The following is a 21,023-nucleotide window of genomic DNA, read 5'->3' as shown; positions in this document are numbered from 1 at the left end:
TTTTGTTTTAATGTGAAGAAAATTGATCTAGCTAATAGAACTAATAGTGTTCCAAAGGAGTATAATTTCAGAACTGTTGTTCTAGTGAATTCATAAGTACCCTTTCCATGGCCAATAGTGAGTTTTCTTTTGCCTAGTAATGCTCACAGAACCCCTGTCGCCCTAACAGTGTTGTGGAATGTCTATGGTGACTGCGATAACTATGCTACATTGAAGGGACACAGTGGAGCAGTGATGGAACTGCATTATAACACAGACGGCAGGTGAGTATTCTGCATAGTGGGTGACAACTGCTTCTTACAGTAATTCTTGGCATCCTTTCACATTTCATCCCTGAGTTTTCTCTCAGGAGACTGTGCTGTCAAAAACTACTGCGTTTTATGGACTTGAAGACACGGGGAAGAGGAAGGGTAAGCTGGGACAAAGTGAGAGAGTGGCATGGACACATATACACTACCAAATGTAAAATAGATGGCTAGTGGGAAGCAGCCACATAGCACAGGGACATCAGCTCGGTGCTTTGTGTCCACCTAGAGGGGTGGGATAGGGAGGGTGGGAGGGAGACGCAAGAGGGAGTAGATATGGGGATATATGTTTATGTATAGCTTATTCACTTTGTTATACAGCAGAAACTAACACACCATTGTAAAGCAACTATACTCCAATAAAGATGTTTAAAAAGAAAAAAATCTGCGTTTTGGACAGCCGCTTTATTATCCTATCGCTGTAACCCAAGTAAGGTGTTATTGTTCCATGTAGGCATTTATAGACATATCACCTCTATCTAACATATCAACATCGCAGAAAAAAAAATTTTAAGACATAAAATGTAATTTACATATATAAAAATTAGCGACTTTTATTATAAAAGTAATAATAAAATAATCTATTTCAAGAAAACTCGAAAAAAAAGCAGGAAAATGACCAAATAGCCCACGTTTTTACCACTCCAAAGATAATCACTGTTAATATTATGATATGTTTTTCTCAAGCCTTTTTCCTATTCAAAACAGTTTGGTTTTTTTGTATATATTAGAACTACTTGTGGGAGTTCCCTCGCAGTCCAGTGGTTAGGACTCAGCTCTTTCACTGCCGTGGCCTGGGTTCAGTCCTGGTCGGGGAACTAAGATCCCAAAAGCCACGCAGCGCAGCCAAATTTAAAAAAAAAGAACTACTTGTACAATCTTGTCTGCTGCTTTTTACCCTTAACGTTATTCACCTGTCATATCTGTTTACTATAACATACTATTTATTATAAATATTTTAACAATTGCATAACTTCAGAATAACTACAGATAATATAAAAATGTGGTTATACAAAGTTAATTAATCCCATTCAGTATTTCAGTAAACATTTATTGTTTTACAGCTCTGACCCCTAAAAATTTTAGGGTTCCCTGAACAACTGGGTGCATAGCCTTGTATAAATTTTTCCTATTTGAGTAAAGAAAGCATTGTAAATTCAATCATAACTTAGAAATCAGCCTCAGAGACAAAACCTTTTGAGTTTTAGAGAAAGAGAGTTACCAAGCCATTGGGTCAGGAATTGCTACAGTGTGTCTCACCTCTACAGCAGGGAGTGATTAAACATTTCCAAGTGGAAGGATGTTTAAAGTGTTGTATATCAAAAAGGAGGGAAAGATTGAGAAGACTGCTGTATTAGATGTATAATGTGGGGACTGACAGGGAAATTTTTTTTACATTTCGTAGAGCAGACCTTATAACTGGGTCTAGAGCATGATTAGGATTTTGTTATGTAAGGTGAGGCATTCCAGCATCAGGTGCCAAGCTGTCAGAGCACATGTTAGTGATCTTGAAAACTGGCACGTTTTGGCAAGTGGAGAAGATAGATTGCTATTCCTTGTCTTCACTTATTTTGTTCTTCCTCTCACCTTCTAGTATGCTCTTCTCAGCATCCACAGATAAAACTGTGGCGGTGTGGGATAGTGAAACAGGCGAGAGAGTTAAAAGACTGAAGGGGCACACTTCCTTTGTGAATTCCTGTTATCCGGCCAGGAGGGGTCCCCAGCTTGTCTGCACTGGCAGTGACGACGGTACAGTCAAGGTGGGTGTTGTCTGTCTGTGTGTTGAGGGTTTCTGAGGTGACATAATGTGAACCTTATCTTGTCTTCCCACCTGTGCTTTACCCTCCTCTCCACAACTTTGTTTCATCAGACATTTCCCAAAACAGACACTATTTAAAATGTTTAAAATAATAAGCAGTTAAGGGTTTTTTCTTTTTTTAGGTATCATATAGAATAATATTACAACTGTTGAACCATTGTGACTTGGAATAAAGTGGACCACCATCCAAGAATAATTGGATTCTTGACTTAGCTGTTTACTTAATTGTGTGACCATAGGCAGTTCACTTTTCTGATCCTCAGCTTATCAGTCTTCAGAACACTGACAATAATATACATGTCTTACAAGACTGTTGTGTAATTATAGTCAGTATAATAAAAAGGTTTTATATACTGACTATACAGTACGTGGTTTTAGTAACAGGATGGGGTATTAAAAGTCATTTAGTCCAATGATTGCTGACCTGTATGCATATCAGAATTACGTGAAGAACGTGCTAAAAATACCCAGATTCTGGTTTAGTAGGTCTGGAATGGGATTTTTTTTGTTTTGTTACTGGGTATTTGTTGCTGCAGGTGGGCTTTCTCTAGTTGCGGGGAGCAGGGGCTACTGTTCATTGCAGTGCGTGGGCTTCTCATTGCGGTGGCTTCTCTTGTTGTGGAGCATGGGTTCTAGGTGTGTGGGCTTCAGTAGTTGTGGCACGCGGGCTCAGTAGTTGTGGCGCACCGGCTTAGTTGCTCCGCAGCATGTGGGATCCTCCCGGACCAGGGCTCGAACCCGTGTCCCCTGCATTGGCAGGCGGATTCTTAACCACTCTGCCACCAGGGAAGTCCCAAGACTTTATTTTTTTTAGAGCAGTTTTAGGTTCACTGCAAAGTTGAGGGAAAGGTACAGAGATTTCCTGTATATCCACTGCCCCCACCATGGATAGCTTCCCCCACCAGAGTGGTACCTTTGTTACAACTGATGAACCTACATTGACATGTCATTATCACCCAAAGTCCATAGTTTACATTAGGGTTCACTTTTAGTGGTGTACATTCTGTGGGTTTGGACAGATGTGTAATTACATGTATCTGGCACTATGGTATCATACAGAGTATTTCAACTGCCCTAAAAATCCTTTATGTTCCACCTATTCATTCCTCTCAACCCCAGGGAACCACTGATCTTTTTGCTGTCTCCTTAGTTTTGCCTTTTCCAGAATGTCATATATAGGTAGACTCGTAAAGTGTATAGACTTTAAAGATTGGCTTTTTTCACCTAGTAATATGCATTTAAGATTCCTCCGTGTTTTTTCATGGCTTAATAGTGCATTTCTTTTCAGTGCTGAATAATATTCCATTGTTGGATGTACCACAGTTTATTTATCCATTCACCTACTGAAGGACATCTTGGTTGCTTCCAAGTTTTGGCAATTATGAATAAAGCTGCTCTAAACATCTGTGTGTAGGTTTTTGTGTGGACCTAAGGTTTTAACACTTTGGGTAAATACTAAGAAGCACAATTGCTGGATTGTGCAGTAAAGGTTTTGTAAGAAACTGCCAAACTGTCTTCCAAGGTGGCTGCACCATTTTTTCTTCCTACCAGCAATGAATGAGTGTTCCTTTGTTCCCCATCCTTGTCTGCATTTGGTGTTGTTAGTGTTTCAGATTTTGGCCTTTCTAATAGGTGTGTAGTAGTATCTTACTTTTTGTTTTACTTTGCATTTTCCCAATGATATATGATGTAGAACATCTTCTTTTTTCCAGTTTTATTGAGAATAATTGACATACATCACTGTACAAATTTAAGGCATGCAGCAAGATGGTTCGATTTACATATATTGTGAAATGATTATCAGTAGATTTGACCAACATCCATCTTCTCATATAGCTACAACAAAAAGGAAAAAAACGGGAAAATTTTTTTCTTGTGATGAGAGCCCTTAAGATATACTGTCTTAACTTTTCTATATATCGTATAGCAGTGTTAGCTATAGTCATCATATTGTACATTACATCCCTAGTACTTATGTATCTTATAACTAGAAATTTGTACTTTTTACCACCTTCTTCCAATTCCCACTTCTTCTACCCTCCTCCTCTGGTAACACAATGTTGAGCATCTTTGCATATGCTTATTTGCCATCTGTGTACTTCTTTGGTGAGGTATCTGTTAAGTTCTTTAGCTCAATTTTTGATCTGGTTGTTTGTTATTGTTTTGTTTTTTTAATAAATTTATTTATTTATTTATTTTTGGCTGCGTTGGGTCTTCATTGCTGCATGTGGGCCTTCTCTAGTTACGGAGAGCGGGGGCTACTCTTCGTTGCGGTGCGTGGGCTTCTCATTGTGGTGGCTTCTCGTTGCAGAACACAGGCTCTAGGCACGCGGGCTTCGGTAGTTGTGGGATGCAGGCTCAGTAGTTGTGGCTCATGGGCTCTAGAGCGCAGGCTCAGTAGTTGTGGCACACGGGCTTAGTTGCTTCGCGGCATGTGGGATCTAGATTTAGAAAACTAAAATGCATCTTGTGTTGTCAGTATCGAATTCAGAGTATCAGTGTGAGCTCACGACATTCAATATATAAACAGATAAGTGTAGGAAAAAAAATTAGATGTAAATGTGTGTTTGTAGATGTATGTGTGTGCGCCTATGTATGCATATATTGCTTAACTGTCCACTTAGAGGGTCTAGGAACAACAACACCCCAAAACCAATGAGCACATCTACTATATAGGTCTTGGCCTTTAAATACCATTTTCCACTAAAAGGGCTCCTTATTTCAGGTCTGGGCAGGGAAAGTACACGGTGGGCCTAGAATGTCTTATGCAAAAAAGCTTGCCAGAGGAATCTCTTAAATGATCAAATTGAATGTTATGGGAGTTCCCTGGTAGTCTAGTGGTTAGGATTCAGCACTTTCACTGCCATGGCCTGGGTTCAATCCCTGGTCGGGGAACTGAAATACTGCAAGCCATGTGGTGCAGCCAAAATTTAAAAGAAAAAAAATGTTCTGAATGTTTTTAGTAATGGGACAAATGAAAATTGTGAGCCACTCGATAGGATACAATGAAAATACAACATCACTTCAGTATAGTCCTGCCAAATAACTTGAATCTAATCATGAGAAAACATCCGACACACAAATTGAGGAACATTACTGTCCTATAATTTTGCGAAACGTCAAGGTTATGAAACTCCAGGAAAGTCTAAGAAACTCTTCTTGGCTGAAGGAGACTAAAGAAACATGACAGCTAAATTTAACATATGGGGACTTCCCTGGTGGTCCAGTGGCCAAGACTCTGCACTCCCAATGCAGGGGGCCCGGGTTCGATCCCTGGTCAGGGAACTAGATCCCACATTCTGCAACTAAGAGTTCGCGTGCTGCAACTAAAGATCCCGCGTGCCGCAACTAAGACCCGGCGCAGCCAAATAAATACATAAGTATTTACAAATAAATAAATAAATAAATTCAACATATGATTCTGAACTGAATCCTTTTGCAATAAAAGACCCTATTGGGACAAGTGGTGAAACTTGAATGAGATCTGAGGATGATAGTAATGTATGGGTGTTAGTTTCTTGATTCTGATGGTTGTGTTGAGATTACGTAGGAGAACATCTTGTGAGACAAGCGCACTAAATATACTAAAGTATTTAGGAGTGTCAGGGCATTAGGTCAGCAACTCAAATGATTTAGGCAAAAAAATGTTCTCGTTTACAATTTTTTTGGTAAGTGAATATTTCAGAATAAAATAATCTTGTAAAAATTTTGGTTGTCTGGAACTAAAATTCTGAAATATTTGAATCAAGCTTTAAGTGGCTACCGTAGCTTTTACGATAAAGACAGATTAATTTGACCTGAGTAGAGAATATTTGTTAAGACAGAGATTGTAGTAAGTCTGGTAAGATGTGAGAGCTAGATTATCAAGACCTTGAATTCCAAGCTAAGAGGTTTGGACTTCATTCTATAGCCAGAGAGTTTGATGGGTAAGGATTGGCTGTTGGGTCTCTAGAAGAGGAGTGAAGCAGTCTTTTTGCATCATCGATCTGAGTAACACTAAGCCTTTTTTAGTTCATGTTTCCATCAATGAAGTAGAAACTACTTTTCATCCTAAACCATAAGAATTGGAAAGAAGAGGTATCTTGGCACAGGGACAACTCATATTCTACTTGTTTACCACAGGATTGAATTTAAACCCCTGGCCTTTACTATGATTCCATGGTTGATTTCTTTTTTTTATGACAACCCTTTAAAACCTAGAACAGGGGCTTTCCTGGTGGCGCAGTGGTTGAGAGTCCACCTGCCAATGCAGGGGACACGGGTTCGTGCCCCGGTCCGGGAAGATCCCACATGCCGTGGAGCGGCTAGGCCCATGAGCCATGGCCGCTGAGCCTGCGCGTCCGGAGCCTGTGCTCCGCAGCAGGAGAGGCCACAGCAGTGAGAGGCCCGCGTACCGTAAAAAAAAAAAAAATTAAAACCTAGAACATAGTCACCCCAAAGTCTTTCTCTTCTGAATGAAATGACCCATACTCTTAAGACATTTCCTCATGGTTCTTCTCAAGTCTGTCAGTCATTTACTGAACCATATTTAAGGACCTACTACCCACACTTTAAAAATGTAGACCCATGTTGTATTGTAAGTTTATTATTTAAAAAAAAATAGAAACCAATTGGTTAGTTGGAGTATGAGAATCTAGAGTTGTTATACCTAATCTTCATCTTTCTTCCTCTTCTATTATTAATGAATCAAGCCCCCATTAAAAGTAAGTGTTGGGAATTTCCTGGTGGTCCAGTGGTTAGGACTCCACGCTCTCACTGCGGAGGGCCCGGTTGCAATCCCTGGTCAGGGAACTAAGTTCCCAGGAGCTGCGAGGGATGGCCAAAAAAAAAAACAGAACTAAAAAAAAATGTTAATTTTTTTAAACAAGCATATATTACTTTAGTTATTATAAGGAATGAGCGCACGTTTTGGTACTTTTAAATTAATGCAATGTTAACGTAATAGAATCAAACGGTACTAAAATCTAGTCCTCATTTTGCTGTTGACTTCCTAGGTATTCTTCATCAAGTCATTTCCTTCTTTGAGCTTTAGTTTCCTCATCTAGGTAGTTTATGCACAGTAACTTAAATATTTTTATCACAACCAACATTAAGGAATACATTTTATACTATGGTCTAGTATATATTCCTTTCAGTATGTCTTATATGTGAATGAACCGACCCATTCTATATGTGACATTCTCTGATATCTCCCATAATTTTTTTAATTGAGGTAAAATTCACATGAAATCCACTGTTTTAACCTTTAAAAAGTGTACAATTCAGTGGCTTTTAGTACATTCACAGTGTTGTGTGACCATCACCACAATCCCATACCAGAACATTTCCATCATCCCCCAAAAGAATCCCCATACCCATTACGCAAGTCATTACTTTTCCTCTGCCTTCCAGCTCCTGGCAACTACTAATCTATTTCTGTCTCTATGGGTTTGCCTATTCTGGACATTTCATATAAATAGAATCATACGGTATGCGGCCTTTTGTGTCTGGTTTCTTTCACTCAGTGTATGGTTTCAGGGTTCATCCATGTTGTATTGTTATCAGTACTTCATTCCTTTTTATGGCTAAATAATATTCCACTGTATAGCTATACCATCTTTTGCTTATCCATTCCTCGGTTGATGGATATTGAGTTGTTTCTACTTTTTTACCTATCATGAACAATTCTGCTACAAACATTCATGTACAAGTTTTTGTTTGAACAACTGTTTTCGTTTCTCTTGGGTATATATCTCGGAGTGGGACTGCTGAGTCATATGGTAACTCTTTGTTTAATAAGGAACGTCCAGACTTTTCCATAGCAGCCACATCATTTTATATTCCCAACAGCAATGTGTAAGGGTTCTAATTTCTCCACATTGTCACCAATACTTGTTATTTTCTGTGTTTGTGTGTTTTAATTATAACCATCCTAGTGAGTGTGAAGTGATACCTAATTATTGTTTTGACTTGCATTTCCCAAATAATTTGTGATATTGAGCATCTTTCTATGTGCTTATATCTTCTAAAGAGAAATGTTTACTCGGGTCCTTTTGCCCATTTATTAATTGGGCTCTTTGTGGTTTTGATGCTAAATTATAAGATTATTTATATTTATTTATAAATCTTATAAATTATAAGATTTATTTATTCTGGATACTAGACCTTTATCAGATATATGTTTTGCAAATATTTTCTCCCACTGTTGGTTGTCTTCTCATTTTCTTGATAAATATCCTTTAATGTACAAAAGTTTTTAATTTTTATGAAGTCTGATTTATCTGTTTTCTTTTGTCACTTGTGCTTTTGGTGTCATATCTAATAATTCATTGCCAAATTCAGGGTCATGAAGATTTACCCCTATGTTTCCCTCTAAGAATTTTATGATTTTAGCTTTTACATTTAGGTGTTTGATCCATGTCAAGTTAATTTTTGCATGTGTGAGGTAAGGGTCTACTTCATTCTTTTGCATGTAGTTATCCACTTGTCCCAGCACCATTTGTTGAAAGACTGTTTTTTTCTTCTGTACGGGCAATACTTTTTTGCTTCTTTTCATGCCTCATAATTTTTTGTTGAAAACTGAACGTTTGAATATTATAGTGTGGCAACTCTGGAAATTAGATGCTCTCCAGAGTCTGTTGTTGCTCTTTTTTTTTTTTAATAAATTTATTTATTTTATTTTTGGCTGCGTTGGGTCTTCGTTGAGGTTCGCGGGCTTCTCGCGGTGACTTCTCTTGTTGGGGAGCACAGGCTCTAGGTGCGTGGGCTTCAGTAGTTGTGGTGCGAGGGCTCAGTAGTTGTGGCGCATGGGCTTAGTTGCTCCGCAGCATGTGAGATCTTCCCGGGCCAGGGATTGAACCCATTTTCCTGCATTGGCAGGTGGATTCTTAACCACTGTAACACCAGGGAAGTCCCTGTTGTTGCTCCTTTTTTTTTTTTTTAATAAATTTATTTATTTTATTTATTTTATTTTTGGCTGCGTTGGGTCTTTGCTGCTGCACGCAGGCTTTTCTCTAGTTGCGGTGAGTGGGGGCTACTCTTTGTTGCGATGTGCGGGCTTCTTATTGTGGTGGCTTCTCTTGTTGCAGAGCACAGGCTCTAGGCGTGCGGGCTTCAGTAGTTGCAGCACATGGGCTCGGTAGTTGTGGCTCGCGGGCTCTAGAGTGCAGGCTCAGTAGATGTGGCACACGGGTTTAGTTGCTCCGTGGCATGTGGGATCTTCCCGGACCAGGTATCGAACCCATGTCCCCTGCATTGGCAGGTGGATTCTTAACCACTGCGCCGCCGGGGAAGCCCTGTTGCTCCTTTTTGAAGCTGTTGTTTATTTAGTGAATTTTATGAACTAGTTTTGTAAACTCTGTATTCTTTGTCATGTATAGACACTGAAATCTCTGTTTCATCAGCTTAGTGGTTCACTGACGATTCAGCAGAGATTTCCCTAAACACCTGGGGGGGCAGGGAGGACTCTTCCAGTCTTTGTAGATTGGCTCTGTGGGTGTGTTGGGGCCTGCTATCACCTCTCAGCCAGGCAGTTTACAACTCTGTATTAGCCTTCACTTCCTGCTTGTGGTCAGCAAGAGGTTGAGAGCTTAGGGCCTTCTCAGGTCTTTCCTAAGCATGTGCCCAGCCATGGCATGCAAGTGGCCTTCTAGAGTTGCAAAAATATGTCAAAGCTTTTCAAAGCCCTTATTCTCCAAACTGTCTCATTCCCCAGCCTTTCCTGTTTGCTGTTTATCCCTTGCCCCATTCAGCAGAGGCTCATGCATTTGTCTTTAAATGTTTAGGACAATTGCTTCTGCCCTGGGAGAGTTCCAAGTTAGGCAAAATAAAGTCAAACCCTTTGAGCTCAGCCATCAGGGAGCCACCAAACAGGTCCAAAAAAAAAATTTTTTTTTTTTTTTTTTTTTTTTTATATTTAAACCTACAATTCTTTGAAAATGAGAAATAAGGTCCATTCTTCCTTGGGTACTTAGGAACCTATACTAGGAATGTAGGCTGTTGTCTTCAAAACTATTGCCGAGTAGGGATGGAGCCTGGATAAGTTAAAATGCTACAAAACTGTCTTACTAGGACCCAGGTGGTTTTTGTCCTCAATAAGTATTCACCTAGTTGCTGTAAACTTTAGTTTCTAGAATTCTGATAAAGTTGGTTCTGTCAGGTTTTTTTGCTGGGTATTTCTCTGCTTTTGTAGAGGGATAACCTTTGAGCATTCCCTACTCTGCCATTTTCACTGATGTAACCTCCTCTCCATATATATTTTTTAAGCGTAAGTTGTAGCCCACTAATGAATTAAGATCTGCAGTTCGAAAACACTGGTCTAATATCCTTGTTGTACTAAGAACACATGAACTAATAAGCGAGGTGAAGATTTCCACTCTGAGGGCATGTTAATTATGTTTATTCAAACTTTAACAAAGGAGACTGAAAATATAACCAAAGTGATTTGTTCCACCAGCCTTCAGATATGTTGGCAAAATTATAGTCACTTCTCACCATATTAATGGGATATTTAGACAAGTTTCTGAACAGGGTCCCCATTACAGATGTTTTCATCTCCACAGTCCTTGGATTTAGGGGTATACTGTGCAATTGCTGTTACTATAGACTCTCTTGCCCTCTTTTTCAGCTTTGGGACATCCGTAAGAAAGCAGCGATCCAGACATTTCAGAACACCTACCAAGTGTTAGCTGTGACCTTCAATGACACAAGTGATCAGATTATTTCTGGTGGAATAGACAACGATATCAAGGTATGTTAGATGTTTATCTTACATTTACCTTTCACCTATCTCCACTCACAGAGGTAAATCTTTCCAAACTTCTTAGCTTTGCACTTTATGCCAACTAAATGGAAGATAAATTAGAACTTATTTTCCTTCTGTCCTGTCTTCATTGACTTCCTAAGTCAGGATTGCATTATAGCTCATGTAAATGCCATTAGGGAGTAGGCAGTTAATGTGAAGTGGGAAGTCCCTGTGTGGGAACTCCGAAAAATGAAGGGTGCATTCCCTGCCTAGAGGCATTTGAAACTTTTTTTTAAAATGTGCATTGGCCTCATGAGATAGCAGTAAATCAATTTGTGATTCTGTACCCTAATCTCTCAGTGTGTCTTTCTTTTTGAGACTATGGAAAGGAAGTTTTGGGGGGTCCATAGCTAAGAATGTGAGATGGTAATGATGTTGGAGAAAGAGGCAATAGACTACAGTGTCTAGAGGCAGTACAGTGTAGCTCAGGCTTTCAAGTAATTGACTTGGGGGTCTGTTCTCAGTTCCACTATTTTCTAGTTTTTTGTGACTTCACACTAGTTCTTTCAGCCTCTGTTTCATCATGTGTGCACCAGGAGTAATAATAATATCTATCTCATAGGGTTGTCATGGGGATTGAATGAGCCAAATTCATTGGAGCACCTCGCAGAGTTTTTGGACATAGCAAGTGCCAGTAAATATGAAATGTGTGGGGGTGGGGAGAGGCCACTCAGTTTGTGTCTGCTTTTACTTATTGGCTTCCTTAGGTATTTCAAAGACTTTGACTTACCTTCTGCTTACCTTCTGAGACTAGTAACTGTTGGGTAAATACTCAACTTATGTTGTCTCTACCTAGAAATTGTACTGTATTCCCATCTCTTCTTGCCTCCTTTGCTGTTACTATGGATGGAATGTCCTTTTGTCTAAAGGTAGTCCCTTAAATGGAAGGATTTCAACCTTTTTTTCCTGTCTCTGGGATCTCATGCCATCAATTTTCCCAGATCCTATATATATATATATATTTTTAATATTATTTATTTGGCTGTGCTGGGTCTTAGTTGCAGCACTCGGGATCTTCCTTGCAGCACTCGGGATCTTTAGTTGCAGCATGTGGGATCTAGTTCTCTGACCAGGGATCAAACCCGGGCCCCCTGCATTGGGAGCGCAGAGTCTTAGCCACTGGACCACCAGGGAAGTCCCCCAGATCCTATATTTTTAAACAACTGTATTGCTTCTCATTAGCATTTCATTATGCTCAGGTCTTCTCTTGGTGGGGTAGGGAGTCTTCCTTCAGTTCCACATTCTCTTGTTATTGCCTTGTCAATCTCCCCCTTTACAGCCAAACTTCTTTTTTTTTTTTTTTTTTTTTGGCGGTACGTGGGCCTCTCACTGTTGTGGAGCACAGGCTCAGCGGCCATGGCTCACGGGCCTAGCTGCTCCGCGACGTATGGGATCTTCCTGGACCGGGGCACAAACCCGTGTCCCCTGCGTCGGCAGGCGGACTCTCAACCACTGCACCACCAGGGAAGCCCCAGCCAGACTTCTTGAAAGATGGTGATAGTGGTTATGATAATAGTGTTATCATTATCCTCTAATACTTAACTGTGTCGGACATTGTTCTTGGAGCTTTACTTTATTAATTCATTTAAGCCTCACAACAATCCTTTGACATAAGTACTACTAATGCCGTTTTACCAGCGAAGAAACTGAGCTAAGAGAGGCACAATAACCCGAGGCTGTACAGCTAATAAGCGATGAGACCTCAGTTCAAAATGCAGAGTTTGGTTCCAGAGTCCTGCTCTTATTTAATACCTGTGAGAAATCCCCTGAATATTTCCCACACTCACTGTCTCTAATGCCTTATCTCCATTCCATTCCTCAGTTCCCTATCTTCTGACCACTCCTCAGCAGTCTGGCTTCTGCCTCCACTGTTTTATTGGCACTGTTCTTTTCAAGGCCACCAGTGATCTCTCTGTTACTAAACCCAGTAGATCCTTTTAGTCCTTTTTTGTTTGTTTTTTAAACTGGCTCTAACAATATGCTTTCCTACCCCTTCCATCAGGCATATCCTTCCTCAGATACCTCTACAAGCTATTCTCTCTATGCATTCTTTAAATGTCATTATTCCCCCAGGTTCTTAACTAGATGCTCTTCTTATATATACCTTTCCCTGGACAAGTCTCATCTAATTCTGTGACTTTAATTGTCATTTCTGTTCAGATGAGTCTGTTCTCAACCCAGATCTTCAGCTTCAGGCCCATGTGTACAACCAGCTACTCAGCATCCCCCACTTGGATGTCTCATAAGTACTTCAAAATTCACCATTTCCAAAATTCAGCTTCACATCCCTTTTCCACCCTATAACTATTTGGAGAATGTACAGTCAGAACATGGGGGCTTAATTAGATCATCTTAATAGCTAATGCATTATTTCCCTGAGTGAAGTTTGGGAGCCCACTATCATTAGAATCACTAGAGGGCTCTAATACACATAAAAGTGGATTAGTGTCATCTAGCTATGATAATTTTCATACTTTTAAGTTATTATTATTAAATTTACATACTATGAAATTAACCTTTTTTTAGTGTACAGTTCTATGAATTTTAATGCTTGTGCAGATTCATGTAACTACCACAAACAGTACAGAACAATTTCCATCACCCCAAAAATCTTCATAATACTCCTCTGTGTCAAACTCTCTGCCCATCCCTAACCCCTACCAACCATTGATAATGTTCCTTGTCCTATACTTCCTATTCTAGAATTTCATATGAATGGAATCATACAATATGTAACCTTTTGAGACTGGCTTTTTAAATTTAAACTATGAGAATTTGATCTTTTCATATCTACTGTGGGGATAGACTAGCCTAATACTCTTGTGTCAGTAATGTCTTCTTACCACAAGTAGTGTGGCTTATTCCGGGCTCTTTGTGTAGACTGTTCCAGGGCGTTTTATAAACAAATATATTCAGTTGTACTATAGTCCTGAAGGGAACTGGGTCCCTTTTCAGGTTTTGAAGGTTTTCCATGTCTTCTCAGACACACGTTATATGTTATACCTTCTCTTAGGATCAGCTTTTTTTCAGATAGCTAATCTCAGTCTTTGTCTTTTGATATATACCAATTTTTTTCTGAAATCCAAATATATCTCAAATATGAGTAATATATAAATATAGTCCCATGAGTACGGCAATTGATAACTCTACATCATAGCTTTGTAACTTTTTTTTTTTAATTGAAATATAGTTGATTTACAGTGTTGTGCTAGTTTCTGGTATACAGCAAAGTAATTCAGTTGTACATATATATTCTTTCTCATTCTTTTATATTATGGCTTATTACAGGATATTGAGTATAGTTCCCTGTGCTGTACAGTAGGACCTTTGTTGTTTATTTTATATATAGTAGTTTATATCTGCTAATCCCAAACTCCTAATTTATCCCTCCCCAACTCCCTGTCCCCTTTGGTAACCATAAATTTGTTTTCTATGTCTGTGAGTCTGTTTTGTAAATAAGGTCATTTGTGTCATATTTTAGATTCCACATGTAAGTGATGTATCATATGGTATTTGTCTTTCCCTTTCTGACTTACTTCACTTAGTATGATAATATCTAGGTCCATCCATGTTACTGCAAATGGCATTATTTCATTCTTTTTATGGTTGAGTAATATTACATTATATAATATACCACATTTTCTTTATCCATTCATCTGTTGATGGACATTTAGGTTGCTTCCATGTCTTGGCTGTTGTAAATGGTGCTGCTGTGAACATTGGGTGCATGTATCTTTTCAAATTAGAGTTTTCTCCTGATGTATGCCCAGGAGTGGGGTTGTTGGATCATATCATAGCTTTGTAGTCTTTATCTTTCTAAACTAAAAAGTCATTATTCTGTCCACAAACATTCAAGTTTTTCTGCCAGTGCTCATTTTCAGGGATTTTTTTTTTTTTTATTAGAAATGCACACAGTATTCTAAAAACTCAAGCATTCTTATCATGTACCTGCTCTGGATCATTACGTTCTCTTGTCAGCATTGGGAACTCCGTGTTTGTGTGCTGTTTACAGTATGTCTTATTTTCCAAGCTAAAAATCAGGGTAGGCTTTCCTTAAAAGTTTTGCAGAGATGTAAAAATGCATTTAAATGTATGGTTAATAAATCAACTTTATTGGGAATAAAATTATTAAAAATTGAGATAAAATTATTTATTACAATTTAAATGTTTTTAGTAGTAAAAATGATCATTTGTTCATTGAAGAAAGTTTAGAAAAAATAAAAATAGAAAAAAAGTCACTCGTAGTCTCATCATTCAGATTTAGTCACTCTTGATATTTCAGTTTATTTCCTCTCAGTCTCTTTCTGTGCCATAGTGTTCTGTATGTAAATGTCTTAATGTTCAGATAAAATTTTATATGATGCTCTTTTCACTTAGTAACATATAGCTACTACTTTGTCTGGAACCCCCGACACTAGATATTGCCATGGCTGGCTTAGTCTTGTCTTCAAATGTCAGCTCAGACATATCTGTAGAGAGGATTTCTTAGATGAAACTAGGCCCTCCTTCTAGTTGCTCTCCATCACATCACTCTTATCTTATTTTCTTCTTAGCGTTGTAGTTAGGATCATTTTTCTGTTTCTTTTTTTCTCTAGTTTTATTGAGATATAATTGACTTATAACACTGTATTAGTTTTCAGTATACAGCATAATGACTTATATAACACAAAATGAGTAACTTTAGAAGTCTAGTTAACATCCATCACTTCACATTGTTAGAATATTTTTTCTTGTGATAAGAACTTTTTTCTTAGCACTTTTTTCTTAGTGATAAGATCTATTTTCTTAGCAACTTTCAAATATACAATGCAGTATTGTTAACTTCAGTCACCATGATGTACATAACATCCCCAGAACTTAGGATCATTTTTCTGATTCTGCCACTTAATTCCTAGCTATGTTATCTTAAGAAAGTTATTTAACCTCTCTGAGTTTCCATTTCTTATCTCTAAATGGGAATAATCAGCCTACCTCATACAGTTGTTACATGGATTAAATGAGGTAAAAAATATAATATTCTTAGCAACATGGCAGTTACATAGTAAGTGTTCAGCACATGTCAGCTACCATCATCTAGAATATTAGAATATTCTAGATATTTTATTTTTAGAATATTCCATAATGTAGTAAGCAGCAATCAATATACTGAACATTTAGTCTGTTTCATATGTATCACTATCACAAATTATGCTGCTGTATCCAACATATTTGTGTGTGAAACTTTTTCCATATTTAGTTACTTTCTCAGAATAGATTTCTAGATGAAAATTAATGTGTTAACAAATATAAGGATGTTTCACATTTTGGATACAGGTCGCCAGATTGTTTTTTGGCGACAGTAGTTAATAATTTGAAATCAGGTTGCTATAGCTATTTGGCTTCATTTTGCTCTTGTATAACTAAGGGGTGTGCTTGAGAGATGTGAGACCATAGAATTTCAGTCTTCTCCCTATTTAACAACGTCCTGTTCTGACATGCTTAGGAGTGAGTAACTGCCCTTGGACCCAGAAAGACTCTTTTTAAAAATATTTATGTATGTATGTATGCATGCATGCATGCATGCGTTGGGTCTTCGCTGCTCCGTGCGGGCTTTCTCTAGTTGTGGCGAGCGGGGGCTACTCTTCGTTGTGGTGCGCAGGCTTCTCGTTGCGGAGTGTGGGCTTCAGTAGCTATGGCCCGGGCTTGAACCCAACCCATGTCCCTTGCAAATTGCCTCTATCAAATTGCCTCTAGTCAGTTAACAAGTACCCTTTAAGCAGTCAGGGGCTTACCAGCCTTGAGCATTTGCTTGACAAATCCCTACTGCCTTACTACATTAGGAAGTACTCCTGACTAGCCTGGTTTTTGTTTGCTTCTGTCTCTCAGATACACTGCCTATTCTGAGAAAGGGGGGGAGCAAACAGGGAATGGAAGCCCCTTTTAAAATCTGGAGTGAGCAAATTCTCTATATGTTTGTGAGCAAATATACTGTTCCTGCCAACCTCTTGGGATTTTCTTCCTGGGCATAGAATTGTGGAGTCAGAGGAAAATGAATAAAAGAAGAAAATGCGCTTCTTCTTAATGACTTGAAGATCTGATTGGCAATTCTTTGGCATTGCTTGTAATCCTGAGCTCTAGTCAGAATGGGAGTTTAGTTGATGATTTTTTTTAAAGTAGTGGGTAAAGATAGATTTTCCCGCCTCTGCTCTCATCCTTTCCGATTATCTGGGCCAGAAGGATCTTTCTGGAATCTGGCCAACTCATTCCACTACTCTGAACCCTTCTGTGGCTCCCCAGTGAGGGAGATCAAATCCAAGCCAGTCATTCAGAACCTTTCATGAGCTGCCCTTTGCCTGCCTATCACTCAAGCATTGTCTGCTGCCTCTCTTTGCCTAATTCCCTACAACCCAGTAATTTTTTCATGCCTCTCTGCTTTCATGCATTATCTTTGCCTGGGAATACCCTTCTGTTTTGTCTAAATAAAAAATACCTCTTAGGGGCTTCCCTGGTGGCGCTGTGGTTCAGGAATCCGCCTGCCAGTGCAGGAGACACGGGTTCGATCCCTCGTCCGGGAAGATCCCACATGCAGTTGAGCACCTAAACCTGTGCACCACAACTACTGAGCCTGCGCTCTAGCGCCCGTGCTCCACAACAAGAGAAGCCACCGCAATGAGAAGCCCACGCACCGTACAAAGAGTGGCCCCCGCTCACCGCCACTGGAGTGAGCCCATGCGCAACGAGGACCCAACGCAGCCAAAAATAAATAAATTAAATAAATATTTTTTTTTTAAAAACCCAACAACCTCTTGGGAATTCCCTGGTGGTCCAGTGGTTAGGACTCTGCGCTCTCACTGCCATGCGCCCAGGTTCCAACCCTGACTAGGGAACTAAGATCCCACAAGCTGCGTGGTACGGCAAACAAATAAACAAACAAAAATCTCCTTTTTCCATATCCTGCTCAAGTCTGTGAAACCTTCCCTTTCTCCCTCCCATCCATGTACCATGGGAACATTAATCCCTCTGCTGTCTTGGCTACTGCCCCCTTTCCAGGCCTCTCATCACTTTTTTAGCTCCTTGAGAACAGGGACAACATCTCTTTTATCTCCAGCAGCGCCTGCCACTAATCAGATGCCCAAACATTCACTGAACAGCTGATTAGGACATCTGCAAAATATTTTGCTTAAATTAGTGCCCTACTCACTCTTCTTTGGCAAATCCCAGATACGTTTTGGCTCTGCAAAACAGCATGTGCAGGCCTCAAAGAGGAAAGTCTGGAAGGAGCACCCAGGTGTTGTGAGGGATGATGAATTACATTCTCTCCTAAAAAGCTACAGATTTCAACAATGCCTTCTCTGAAGAGAAGGAACAATAGCTTGAACAAAAAAATGTCAGCCACTTCAAGCTTCCCTAATTATTGAGGCAACAAACATCCTGACACAAAAATGGTTGTATATGAAGTGTGTTGGGTTCCACACATGAATTATTGATGGGGAAAGTGGAGTTGTCTGCCTTATGTATTGCTTTGACATACAACATCAAACTCATTTCTAGATGAGGAAGGTGCCTTGCTTAAAGGGACAGCAGAAAATTGTTTCATTTAGAAAAACTATGTGTCAGTACTGAATCGAATTTGGATGAAATTTTATATAATAACAATGACCTTAACAAAATTGCTGTTCTTTTTCCATATGACATTCCAGACTATTTCTATTGCCTTTAATATATTTTTTACATAGTTTCAGTCTATGTAAATATACTGTTTTGTATTTTCCTTCTTTGCTTAATAGATTATTTTATAAACATTTTTACATTTGATCTTCAGAATATTTGTATGAGTTGCTTAATAATAGCTACCAATTATTATTGGGCCTGCTGTGTACTAGGCATTCTATTTGTAATCCTCACAACAGCCATAAGTAAATGTTATCCCCATCTTACAGACCAGAAACAGGCTCAGAGAGGGTTAGTGGCCCAGTGATACATAACTCTTAAGTTGCAAAGACTGGTTCGGTCTGACCCTAAATGCTCACTCCTTCCACTCTGCTCTTCGAATGCTAGCATGAGAGCTCATAGTGTTACAGTGTGTTTATGAGCCATAACTTAATGAACAATTTATTTTTTCTGTCTGACATTAGGTTATTTTCAGCTGAACTGTTTCTCTTACCTTTCCTACACAGGGAACAGTGAACCTACAATTTATTTTTCTTTTAATAAATATGCTTTTCCATTGTATACATGTTATGACGTTAAATGAAAAATTTTAAGCCCCTGTATTTTTGCATATTACCTTGTTATATGCATTTTACATGCAATCATAATGCCTTTTTCAAATGACTTGTTTACTTGTTTTTATATAGTTATAATAGTTTATTTTTAGTTGCTAAGAATCATAGTTTAAGTGTTTTAAATGCTATTTTGTTTTTTAATTCCGAATATATTTTGTTATGAATTGAAAATAACCTCTTTAAATTCTATTATTTTTTGTTAAACTTGATCTTAATATTTGACATTCATTAGTTCATATTTTTCTAGTCAAACTTAGTAACTTTGACTCTGTGTTAGAAAGGCAAGAGTTTTTTCTTCTTTGGTAGAAATCCTATATTTTGTGGTAAAGTAATGCTTGGCCCAGAGGCAGATTAAGAAGGCATACTAATTTTCCCAGGCAGTTGACTCTTTAATAACTATTTCTTTGCTGTTCACAATTTGATTTTCTGGGAGTGCTGCCTTGTTTTGTTTTGCAGGTCTGGGACCTGCGCCAAAATAAGCTGACCTACACGATGAGAGGCCATGCAGATTCAGTGACTGGCCTGAGTTTAAGCTCTGAAGGCTCTTACCTCTTGTCCAATGCAATGGACAATACAGGTAACTTTGGAAAGGAAAGCTCTCCCAGTGCCCAGTCACTGTAGACCCTAAAGAAAGTGGGCATTAGAAACTAGAAATGTGTGCTGGGTAAATGAGGGTCCAAGGAAAGAGTCCAGGATGGCTTGCAGGTGTCCACCAGGACAATTAGGAAAACAGGTTGTAATAGAAAAAACTTTAGGCCCAGAGGGCTGGGTGCGCGGGAAGGCAGCCTGGCCTCCACGCCACATGCCACCATGTCGATGCTTTGCCGCCTCGGCGTTGTGAGGCAGATGTCTCTTCTTTGCCTGTGACAAATAGGTTTTGGAAAAAGTTGCCTATGATGACCCTGAACTTGCACCTTTATGAGACTCAGCAGAAGAGAAGTCCAAACCCATCAGCCGTTGCCCGATTCACTACAAAGAGGACCTGCCTTTTGATATTGTAGAGCTCATGGAGGAGATAGAAAAGAAGACAGGATTTTTAACAAATGTATTTAAGTGTTGTGTCACCGGCCATTGGAATTCAGAGCCTTCTTTGCTTACTACAGTGCCATCTGTAACAAGGAAACAGGCCAGCTCAGCAAAGCTGACAAGGAACTCATCATTGTGGTAACCAGCCTGGCTGACAGGTGCTCTTATAGCATGGTTGTCCACAGTGCCCGGTACAGGGTCTTCTCAAAGAACCCAGTGCTCTCTGACCAGGTCTGTGTGAACTGGAGAAAGTCTGACCTCCCTGCCCAGGAAAAGGCAATGCTGGAATTTGCTCTTGCTATTTTCCTGAGCTGATGACATAACAGATGACCATTTCAAAAAGCTCGAGGTGCATGTCTTCAACCAAGAAAATGCCTGGGATATAGCTGCAATTTCAGCCTTTTTATGCCATGTCCAGCCACCTTGCTCATTTTGTCAGTCTTGTTCCCAACAAAGAATTTTATCTGATGGGCCGAAACAATGATGTCAAAGACATCAGGAGTGAACCTGCTGCTCCCAAAGTATAAAAGCCTGAACAGAAAGACCAATGTTTACATGTCCAGCATACTGCATTATAAGACACCAGTTGGGAAGTAATTTTTTTAAATGTTTAGTCAGTGGATAGGGAAGAAAGTAAATAAATTTGTTCCCTGCCTGCTTGGTGAGATAGATCCTAAGGGACATGTGATATCTGGGCCTAGGGGAAACCTTTTACTTTTTTACTTCTGTTGTGATCAGGGACAAAGGAGTTCAGAGGATGCTTTAGGCATTTCTGATGAACTGATATCTCTGAATTTCAGCAGTTGAACATTTTTTAGCTTTTAAAA

General features: G+C 39.2%; 1 protein-coding gene and 1 non-coding gene across 2 annotated transcripts in view; both read left to right on the top strand.

Moving 5' to 3' along the window:
• The window catches only part of SNRNP40 (small nuclear ribonucleoprotein U5 subunit 40), a 34,331-nt gene that overhangs the window by 4,138 nt on the left and 9,170 nt on the right, over positions 1–21,023 (top strand). Inside the window, exons 3-6 of the mRNA XM_060017912.1 lie at positions 170–263; positions 1,900–2,065; positions 10,730–10,852; positions 19,627–19,747. Of these exons, the coding sequence (XP_059873895.1) occupies positions 170–263; positions 1,900–2,065; positions 10,730–10,852; positions 19,627–19,747 (504 nt within the window). The remainder of the gene's footprint in view (positions 1–169; positions 264–1,899; positions 2,066–10,729; positions 10,853–19,626; positions 19,748–21,023) is intronic.
• TRNAG-CCC (transfer RNA glycine (anticodon CCC)) lies at positions 5,337–5,409 on the top strand. Its single transcript has one exon. It is a non-coding gene; the product is annotated as a tRNA-Gly (tRNA).

Source organism: Delphinus delphis, chromosome 1 (genome assembly GCF_949987515.2).
Source record: "Delphinus delphis chromosome 1, mDelDel1.2, whole genome shotgun sequence".
In the NCBI taxonomy this organism is placed as follows: domain Eukaryota; kingdom Metazoa; phylum Chordata; class Mammalia; order Artiodactyla; family Delphinidae; genus Delphinus; species Delphinus delphis.
This window is presented reverse-complemented; position numbering and strand designations above follow the sequence as displayed.